At 40.6% G+C, this 10987-nt stretch overlaps 1 protein-coding gene across 1 annotated transcript; it reads right to left on the reverse strand.

Moving 5' to 3' along the window:
* Window positions 1-371: 371 nt before the first annotated feature.
* sstr1.S (somatostatin receptor 1 S homeolog) lies at window positions 372-2955 on the reverse strand. Its single transcript, XM_018233817.2, has one exon. It carries the CDS (start codon window positions 2456-2458, stop codon window positions 1349-1351), a length of 1110 nt encoding a protein of 369 aa, XP_018089306.1. The 5' UTR covers window positions 2459-2955; the 3' UTR covers window positions 372-1348.
* Window positions 2956-10987: the final 8032 nt, after the last annotated feature.

Raw genomic sequence — 10987 nt, forward strand, 5'->3', positions numbered from 1 at the left:
TCACTTTCCCCTCAATCACTCTCCCTTCCCTCCCCTCCATAACTCTCCCCTCCATAACACTCCCCTCCATCACTCTCCCTTCCCTCCCCTCCATCACTCTCCCTTCCCTCCCCTCCATCACTCTCCCCTCAATCACTCCCCACTCCCTCCCCTCTATCATTCTCCACTCCCTTCCCTCCCCTCCATTACTCTTTCCTTCCCTCAACCTCCCCTCCATCAGTCTCCACTCCCTCCCCTCCATCATTCTCCCCACAAGATCCCAAGATCCCACCAACACAGTTAAAACAACTAACTAACCTTCGGCACTTGTTATCCTATGGCTTTATGACATTAATGAGAGCATTCCCTTGGCTCCAGGAAGTTCAGAAATGTTCCTGTTGTTGACTTAGTTTTATTAGACAAGACAAAGAAATACAATGCTTCATAAATACAAAGTTCATCATAATCCCTGTTCATCATTTCTGAAAAAAAAACCAATCATATAAACACATCATATTGTCAGTAAAATAACCAAAGCAGAGAGCAGAGATTGGGAACAAACAGAAATAAATTCATTTTATTCATTGTATCTTAAAATTCTCTGCAACGTATAAAAAACATTGAATAAATAGAGATATAACTCTACTCCTAACCCCAAAATAATAATGCTGGGAGAAAATAAACCGCAATTTGATCCACTGACAACATTTACCTTTAATAATACTACACATAGCACCCCAAGATTCTGATTCCCAATGCCATGCACTGACTGAAGGAGTGGTAAGGCCTGTACTGACACCACAATGAGGTTCTGAATAGACTGATACAGAATTAGCCTATTCTACTACATTCTGCACAATATGTACAACTGGGGATTTCCCTGGAAAAAGTTGAAGCAAATGTATATAGGTATCAGTCCTGATAATAAAATACAGCACGAAATTTTAAAACAGCCTTTAGATCCCTATATATGATCAGACATCATACATATTGGCTGGTGTAAGGAACCAAAATGAACTCTTACCTGCTCAATATTTAATAAAGCCCCGGGCAAAATCCTGCAACCCAAGCATTGGTGCAGTTCAGCCCTCAACGGACTCTGCTCTTCTATGTGATTTGGTTGTTGGCTCAAGGGATAAATGTTCATATAAGCCTATCGGGATCAACCCCTAGGATAGATCCACTAACCAAAAATGTGCTCATTTGGATCTATGTGTGTGACTAGTTATTGGCCCTTGAAGGTTAGTTGTTGGCAACAGCTATTGGATACTGTATTGAGGGAAACGTTGCCCTTGTTACCAGATCATTGGCAGTGCATTGTGTTCTACTTAGAAGTAGATATCAATCCTTGTGTGTCCAGGTAAATGAATTAATGAGTTCTAGATGTACAAGTACCATTGCTGTATATACCTCCTGTAGTCAACATGCCATTCTGCAGCTCCTCAGCACTATATGCTCTACTTTTCAAAGCAGTAGCATAATAATCCACCGGCTCTTCATTGGCATTCTCCATCCAGCTCAGGCAGAGCACCTTCTGGAAAGATCGTTTAAAATTGTCTGAGAGAAATCCATAGAGGAATGGGTTGGCACAACTATTTGCATAACCAAGTGCAACGGAAAGCTGGCTAACTGTGGTGTCACCTTTCCTTGCAAAAACTCCCACTAGCTGAACCACATAAAAGGGCATCCAGCATACTACAAAAACGGTCACCACCACAGTCACCATAAGTGTGAGTTTACGTTCAGATTTACGTCTCTGTTGCCAACCAGCCTTGAGGGCTACTACTCTCATCTTCGTGATGATGAGGATATAGCAGAGACATATAGCAGCCATTGGTAGGAGAAAGCCCATCAAAAACGTGTACAGCACAAATACAACAACCCAGCGTTGTGACGGTTCAGGCATTAACACATTACAAGCCACAGTGCCATCGCTGTTAGGTGCAGTGCTGGAGAAGACTACAATGGGAAGGATAATGAGGATTGAAAAGAGCCATACTCCAAGATTGACCATCTTGGCGACACTTGGCCGCCTGTATCGGGCAGCGCTGATAGGATGTACCACAGCTACATAGCGATCCAAACTGAGCACAGCAAGGCAGTAGACACTGGTGAACATATTCATAGCATCCAAGCTGAGCACCAGCCTACAGAGCAGAGAGCCGAAAGGCCAGTGACGGAGAAGAGTAGAAGTCACCAGGAAAGGGACACTCAGCATAAGGAGTTCATCAGCAATGGCAAGATTCAGAATGTAGATATTGGTGGCAGTTTTCATTTTGGCATAGCGCAGGATAACATAGATCACCACTGAATTGCCACATAATCCTATGATACACACTAAGGAGTACACAAAAGAGATAAAGATAGCAATCCCAGGCGAGTCTGCAGAAGTGCCGTTGAGAGTGTTGTTACCCCAAATAGACTCTGGCATGTTGTCAAGTGGTCCCATTCCGTTTGTAGAAGTATTATTTGGCAACATGTTCTATCTGCAGTTTCAGAACAGTTTAGTGAACTAATTTGTCATCTTCCAAACCTTGGAGCTCACAGCTGCTCACATCGGTTGTCACTATAAGGCACTTCAGTAGATTCAAATTTACATTTGATGTTGCTCTTTTCCAACAGTGACGCTCGGTGGGACTTGAAATGTGTCATTTGTCTTATCTTTTCCTTGTAAGAGAAAGTCAGCTAAGAACGGCTCCATGCCCTGTTTGCTGTAGGGATGATCTAGTCATCATGGTGCCGAGTTAAAGCAAGACTCCAAAATCCTTTGCTTCATTTGGGAAAGAGAAAATCGGAGAGGGGCAACTGTGTAGCTCTGCCTGAAGCACACAAGTCTCAGTTCATCCATCAGTAGCCTTGATGCTCCAGAGCTGCAGGTTTCAGTGCCGTCAGTCCCTGGGTAATAGAAGGAGGAGGAGGAGGAGGAGGAGGAGATGTGCTTGTCAGTGATTCACAGATCTGAAAAGAAGAATCAGAAGCTGTTATTACAGGATAAGGAAAGCTCCAAAAAGCAATGCTCTGGCTCCAGTGGCTGCATACTAAAACAAGGCAGTATCAGTATGATGTTGAAGGACAGAAGAACTGGGAGGTCCTTCTCCTTAGGAGTTGGGAGGGGAAGATACTCCTCACTCAATATATTGATCCATCCCCTTGGGACACTTAATTTGTCTGTCTTTACTTTTCATGCTTTGTATTCATCCCAATTCTTCCACGATTAAAGACCTTACAGTGTTTCATAGGCCTACCTGGCAGCAGAAAGCGGTGGGACACTCACTCCATTTGTTTGCAACGTGCTGTGCTGTCAGCTGGTTTTTATCTGATGTTCCCTCTCTTCTCATCTGCGTGATGATTTATTTTCTCATTAACATTTCCATCTATCGATGTCATTGAGCTTGAACTGGGATAAGTGGGAATATTGACGCAATAATGTGTGAAATGCACCTGGAGAGAGAGATATGAGCGACTGATATCTGACCTAAATGAGACTTTACTGGTCACTGGGACATTTCATGGTCTCAAAGTAAACCCGTTGTGTCAGGGTCAGTTTCAAATTAGGGCAGAAAAAAACATTTGCTTTCAGCAGCCAGTACCGAAGAGAGGATACAAAAGAAGATGGATACAAAAGACCTCTTAAATTATGTAATATTTATTAGATATTTTCAATATATAAATCAGAGATATGCAATTGACAGCCCTCCTACCACTAAAATCTCACTGACAGATGGGAGCTCTAGCCTTCGTACCTCTTAAGGTGGCCATAGACACACAGATCCAATCCTTTTCGGATTGTGTGTGGCGTGTGCCGACATCTTTCGTCCGGCGGAGATCGGTCGTTTGGTCGATTGGTCAGGTTTGATTTTGACCCGACTGATCCCGCCGGAGCCCATGGCACATCGTAATCTGATCGTTCGGCCATATGGCCGAACAATCAGATTACCCCCAATATAGCCATGCTTGTTAATGGTATATCGATGGCCAAACGAGCAGATCTTTGCATCTATGGCCACCTTTATTCTCTCTTTACCACCTTGCACTGTGTAAAAACAAATTCCTAATCCAGCTCTACTGGGCAGGAATAAAGAGATTGTTGCATGGGTTGGCCTTAAGGCCTCCATACACGGGCCGGTAAAACCTGCCGACAGACCAAGTCCTCCGACGGACTTTCCCGATCAATATCTGGCCTGAAAGTCAACAAGATGCCGATCCGGCAGGGTAAAAAATCCCGTCGGATCGCGGCCGCATCTTTTCTTTGATGCAGTCTTGTGATCCGACCACCCACTTGGCCTCCATTCTGATCCGATTGTGGGGCACTAGGGAACACGATCGGATCAGCCCAATATCGTGCACTTCAAAGTGAGCATATCGGGGAGAGAACCGCTTATTTGGTGACATTGCCAAACGAGCGGATCTCCCTGTGTATGGCCACCTTTATACAATAAATAGTTTGCTGACATTTCTGGCATCGAAAACAGTCACATCTAAAATAAAGAATCCATGAGTTGGACAGGTTTAGTAGTTAGTATAGTATACACATCTGTATAGCTCTAGATCTATATTGATCTCTTGATTATGCACAATAAAAGGATTTTTTTAATTTTGAAGCGAGTCCTGCGATTGGTGAGTCATTGCAGTGAATGTGATTGTTTAACTACTATCCGACACCCAGGCAGTTGGTGGATTTGTTTTTTTGCGTGTGCCCTTCATTACTATGGTCTGTATAAATCTATCTATGTCTCACTCTGTATAACGTATAATAACATTCACAATGGCAGCGACTGCAAATGAGCAAGTTTTAGTTTACCAAGAACACAACATTCATTCCAACACAATTCCAGCCTAATTACGTCCATGAAGGGGAGTTGCATTTGGAACAATGGTATCTAATGCATAAACTGTGTCATTTGTGCCGCCAAAATTGCATCTTTAATCATAATGTTACATTTAAAATATAACATTATGAAAAGATGCCATTTTGGCGGCCAACTGCTGTGGCCAGCATCAAAATATGCAGCAAAATGTAACATTTTGCTGCATATTTTGATGCTGGCCGCAGCAGGAGCTTTGGATATACCTCAAACTTCAAGGTGGTGGTGGCTCCAGGGTTTCCCAGCATCATTAAAACACTTATATGCAATTTATGTGAAAAAATTGCGGACACCATAAGGACACAATAGACAAACACAATTAAAATAATTCATCATCTTGAAATGCAAAAATGGGGAACGTTAACATCCGCCTGAAACATCAGGCTTTATTTAGAACTGCTGGTGCTTAAAGAGATAACTGTGCCAAATGATTTCTGTATTACAGGCAGGGCCGCCATTAGAAATCACGGGGCCCCGTACAACAAAATTTTTGGGGCCCCCTGTGCCCCGCCCACACTGACGACCAAGCTCCACCCCATATGCCGCCCACTCCACATCGTAGTTAAAAGACCACACAGACATCAGCGCTAAAAAAGTAACACCCCACACAAGTTATAAAAAGCTATTGATGGTCAGGGCCCCCTTATAAAAAATTGGGGCCCCAAAAAAAAAATGTAAAAACAAAAAGGTTTTTTTAAAAAAACATTGGTGGCAGGGGCCCCCTTATAAGTTAAAAAAAACTTGGGGCCCCAACAAAAAAAAATTTAAAAAAAAAACATTGGTGGCAGGGGCCACCTTATAAATTAAAAACAAATTGGGGCCCCAAAAAAAAAAATTAAAAAAAAAGTGGCAGGGGCCCCCTTTAAAAAAAATTGTGGCCTCAAAAATTCTTTTTTTTTTAAAAAAAAATGTTTTTTTAAAAAAAACATTGGTGGCAGGGGCCCCCTTATAAGTTAAAAAAAACTTGGGGCCCCAACAAAAAAAAATGTAAATCCCCCCCCAAAAAAACTGGTGGCAGGGGCCCCCTTACAAGTTAAAAACAAATTGGGGCCCCAAAAAAAATTTTTTAAAAAAAGTTTTTTGGAAAAAAAAAGTGCGAATTTTTTTTTTTTTAAAAAAAAATTAAAAAAAAAAAACATTGGCGGCAAGGGGCCCCTTACAACTTAAAAAAAATTGGGGCCCCAAAAAAAAATTTTTTACAAAAAGATTGGTGGCAGGGGCCTATAGAATATTAAAATAATACATTGGTGGCCAGGGGATTAAAAAAAAAAAAAAAATACACAAACTGGTGTTCAGTAGAATTGAACTCATGGCTTCAGTACTTCAACTTCGCCTCCTTTCGTGATTTCGGGTCTTTGCGCCGCTTCAGGACTTCGGCTTCGGCTGTTTTCGTGACTTCGGGTCTTTTCGGCGCTTCGTGACTTCGGGTCTTTTCGGCGCTTCGTGACTTCGGGTCTTTTCGGCGCTTCGTGACTTCGGGTCTTTTCAGCGCTTCGGGACTTCGGCTTTTTCCGTGACTTCGGGTCTTTACGGCGCATCGGCTTCGGCTTTTCGGCACTTCTGCATTCGGCAACGCAGAGGGAAGACGTACGGCTTGGGCGCTCGTAAGGGGGGCCCGGATCTTCAAAAAATGCAGTGCTACCGGGCCCCCCTTCATGCCCGGGCCCGGTACGCTTGTCCCCCCTGTCCCCCCCTGATGGTGGCCCTGATTACAGGTATAGGATCCCTTATCCGGAAACCCGATATCCAGAAAGCTCCGATATCTCCCATAGACTCCATTTTATCCAAATAATCCAAATTTTTAAAAATGATTTCCTTTTTCTGTGTAATAATAAAACCGTAGCTTGTACTTGATCCCAACTGAGATATAATTAATCCTTATTGGAAGCAAAGCCATCCAATTGGGTTTATTTAATGTTTAAATGAATTTCTAGTAGATATAAGGCATGAAGATCCAAATTATGGAAAGATCCGTTATCCAGAAACCCCCAGGTCCCGAGCATTCTGAATAACAGGTCCCATACCTGTACTAGAAATAAACGTGGATCACAGATAAAAGTCAGAAAAGTCAGAAAAGACAAATTGACATCTCATTTTGGTCCCATCGTTAAAGTGTTTAATTATGAAACGACAGCCCGTGTAATTGCCGTGTTTCTCTGATTTCTGAGAATTAAGTGTGTCTGCAGGACGTCAACAGATGGAGCTTTAACTTCTGTCTTACCTGATAATAAACCTTTTGGCTGCAAGAAGATTAAGCTGGGCTTCTTTGTTTGCTACTTTACAAGAACATTGAAAGCTTAACCCAGAACTGAATGTGAAGAAGCTGAAGACTTGTATAGTCTTTTTGCCCTCAACCTACAAATATTTCCTGATATGATTCTGCAAAACATTTTTATTATAAGGTCCATTCAGTTTCTTACTCAGTCCCTAACAAACCACCATTCAAAAATCACAAATATTGAATTACAGTGAAAGACAGTATAAGCTGGGACTAAGCCAGTATATGTACAGGTATGGGATCTGTTATCCAGAATGCTGGCGACTGGGGTTTTCCAGATAATGGATCTTTTCATAATTTGTATCTTCATAACTTAAGTCTACTAGAAAATCCTGTAAATATTAAATAAACCCAATAGTCTGGTTTTGCTTCCAATAAGGATTAATTATTTCTTAGTTTGGATCAAGTACAAGCGACTGTTTTATTATTTATTATAAGAAAAAAATATTTCTTAGTTTGGATCAAGTACAAGCTACTGTTTTATTATTTATTATTATGACAGGTATAGGATCCCTTATCCGGAAACATGATATCCAGAAAGCTCAGAATTATAGACTCCATTTTATCCAAATAATCCAAATTTTTAAAAATGATTACCTTTTTCTGTGTAATAATAAAACAGTAACTTGTACTTGATCCCAACTAAGATATAATTAATCCTTATTGGAAGCAAAACCAGCCTATTGGCTTTATTTCATGTTTAAATGAATTTCCAGTAGACTTAAGGCATGAAGACCCAAATTACAGAACCCCAGGTCCCGAGCATTCTGGATAACAGGTCCCATACCTGTATAAGAAAAAACATTTCAAAGATTTGGATTATTTGATTATAATGGAGTCTACGGGCTTTCTGGATAACAGGTTTCCAGATAAGGGATCCCATACCTCTACAAGTATGGGAGCCTTTATCAGGAAACCTGTAATCCTGGAAGCTCTAAATTACGAGAACATGTCCCATAGACTTCATTTTAATCAATTGATTCACATTTTAAAAAATGATTTCCTTTTTCTGTGTAATAATAAAAGTAGCTGATACTTGATCCCAACTAAGATATAATTAATCCTTATTGGAAGCAAAACAATCCTATTGGATTTACTGTCATGGGAAAAAAAAAATTTTTCAAAATGAATCAGTTAATAGTGCTGCTCCAGCAGAATTCTGCACCGAAATCCATTTTTCAAAAGAGCAAACAGATTTTTTTATATTCAATTTTGAAATCTGACATGGGGCTAGACATATTGTCAATTTCCCAGCTGCCCCAAGTCATGTGATTTGTGCTCTGATAAAATTCAATCACTCTTTACTGCTGTACAGCAAGTTGGAGTGATATCACCCCCCTCCCTTTCCCCCCCAGCAGCCTAACAACAGAACAATGGGAAGGTAACCAGATAGCAGCTCCCTAACACAAGATAACAGCTGCCTGGTAGATCTAAGAACAACACTCAATAGTAAAATCCAGGTCCCACGGAGACACATTCAGTTACATTGAGAAGGAAAAACAGCAGCCTGCCAGAAAGCATTTCTCTCCTAAAGTGCAGGCACAAGTCACATGACCAGGGGCAGCTGGGAAATCGACAAAATGTCTAGCCTCATGTCAGATTTCAAAATTGAATATAAAAAAATCAGTTTGCTCTTTTGAGAAATGGATTTCAGTGCAGAATTCTGCTGGAGCAGCACTATTAACTGATTCATTTTGGAAAAAAATTTTTTTCCCATGACAGTATCCCTTTAAATATTTTAAATGATTTTTTAAGTAGACTTAAATTATGGGGATCTCTTATTCAGAAAACTCCAGGTCCTGAGCATTCTGGATAACAGATCCCATATCTGTATTTTGCAAAATCTAGACCTGTAGATAGGTATCTCTGACTGTCAACAAAGTTTGTGCAGAAAGATAATATTATGAATTTTTTTTGACATTTTGTAGCTAAAACTATGTTTTTTTTAGCCAAACTTTTTGTGATGCCTCACTGCTTAGAGATGTATGAAAACATGGTTGTAACTGCCTTTATCCTCTTTAAATGAATGGATAAATAAGGCAGTAAATTATCACTGATCTCAACTCTGACACTAGTTCATCTTCAGACTGGGCCTTCCATTTGCAACTCTGGGAATTCCTAGGAGCAGGTATTTTGGAGATGGGGCAAAAAGCTTTTGATGGAGGAAGGGAATTGGAAGAAGAAAGGAGGTTGTGAACCTTCAGGAGAACATGAGTCTGATGGCATTTTTGGGGTTATGAGAAAAAAACTTTTGCAAGGTGTGGGTTGGGAATTGTCAGGGGCCTTGCGGCTCCAGTAGTTGAGGAGGACCAAGGGGGAAGCCCAAGGATTAAAATCCGATTTGCAGTAGTCAAAGGATCAAGAAATAGCTTAGTCAGATTTCAGGCAGGAATTCAAGAAGCAGGCAGCAAGGATCGATGTCAGGGTCAAAGCAAAGGGTTAGACATCCAAGGATCAATAATATAGTAATTTAGGAACACCCAGGGACACTATGAGCGTGACCTATAATTGGCTATTGAACCAGTGACCTCGGCATCTTCTTATTTCAAATTTTTGTGCCAGATGCGTGACATCATCATGCCAACATCAAGGCGCTGCTAGCCACTAGCCGCTATGGGCGCCAGCATCTTGGATTCAGTGCCGAAGGAGATGCCTTTGGGTGCTCCTGACGGGAATATATTGCTTTAAAGATGAGTTGGTATTTTACTAATGATAGTTTATGGCTAACAGAATAATCTGTTTTTCAGCTTTACATTCTGGTTTATAAACTTGTATTGAAGTTGGTATAAGGACTCACTTGATTACGATAACGACGTTCTTTATTGGTGCCTTCCAGTCATCGTTCCTACTGTCTGAGAATTGTATGATTATAAATGCAGCTTAGTGTACTATTCTGGGGTGCAATTGGCCACATTGTTATGGGGGTGCAACTGGCACAACTGGATGTGGTATCCAAAAACGTGCACTAATTACTTTGGGCATCTCTATGAATTGAAAGCAAGTTGCAGCATTTTCAGAGTGGGGATCATGGTGTCAGTAACAAGATAAAAATGCAATTCGTTTAGTGCAGGTCTATGGCCACTATTGACTGTAGGAACAGTGGAATTACTATTTCCAGGGATCCCCAGCGTCAGTAGAAGCAAAATATCAAAATTTGTCAAGCACAGCGAACATGTTTGGGCCCAAGTTCCTTTTATGAATGGTGTCCCTATGTGTATAAATTGGTCTACATGTTTGCAACATTTGTAAATGAGCATTATATACTGACCTATAAATTGTTCAGTAAATATTTTAAATATATATATATATATATATATATATATATATATATATATATATATATATATATATATATATATATATATATATATATGGGAGGTGAGAATTAATAGAGTTTCAAACCATTTTTTTTATATATATATCATATTTTTTCATCTGCTGTTACTTGGAAAAGAGAACTAGATCTATATTATATGAAATGAATAGACAAAACTGGGTTATGCAGAAAAGCTGTATGTAAAATGTGCAGGAAAACCTATTTTTGCTTTTATAAATACTCCCAGTGGAGCTTATCAAAGAGTCTGTCAAGCAGCCAGGGAAATAAAAGCACAGGCTGAGTGGTTGGAACAAACACAGGCTCTCACCAACAGATCAACTCATATTCACACTCACAGACAATGGAGTAAATTTACTAAGTGGCGAAAATTCGCCAGCGACGGCTTTGCAAGGCGAAAATTCGCTCAGACAACACTCATTTACTAAAATGCAAAGTTGCGTCCCGGGCACCGAATGCTGGCGAATTTTCGTTAGTGTAACTTCGGCACTGCGAGCAGATTAAAGCGAAGATGCGCTTGCGTTCAATTAT

Source organism: Xenopus laevis, chromosome 8S (genome assembly GCF_017654675.1).
Source record: "Xenopus laevis strain J_2021 chromosome 8S, Xenopus_laevis_v10.1, whole genome shotgun sequence".
Lineage (NCBI taxonomy): Eukaryota > Metazoa > Chordata > Amphibia > Anura > Pipidae > Xenopus > Xenopus laevis.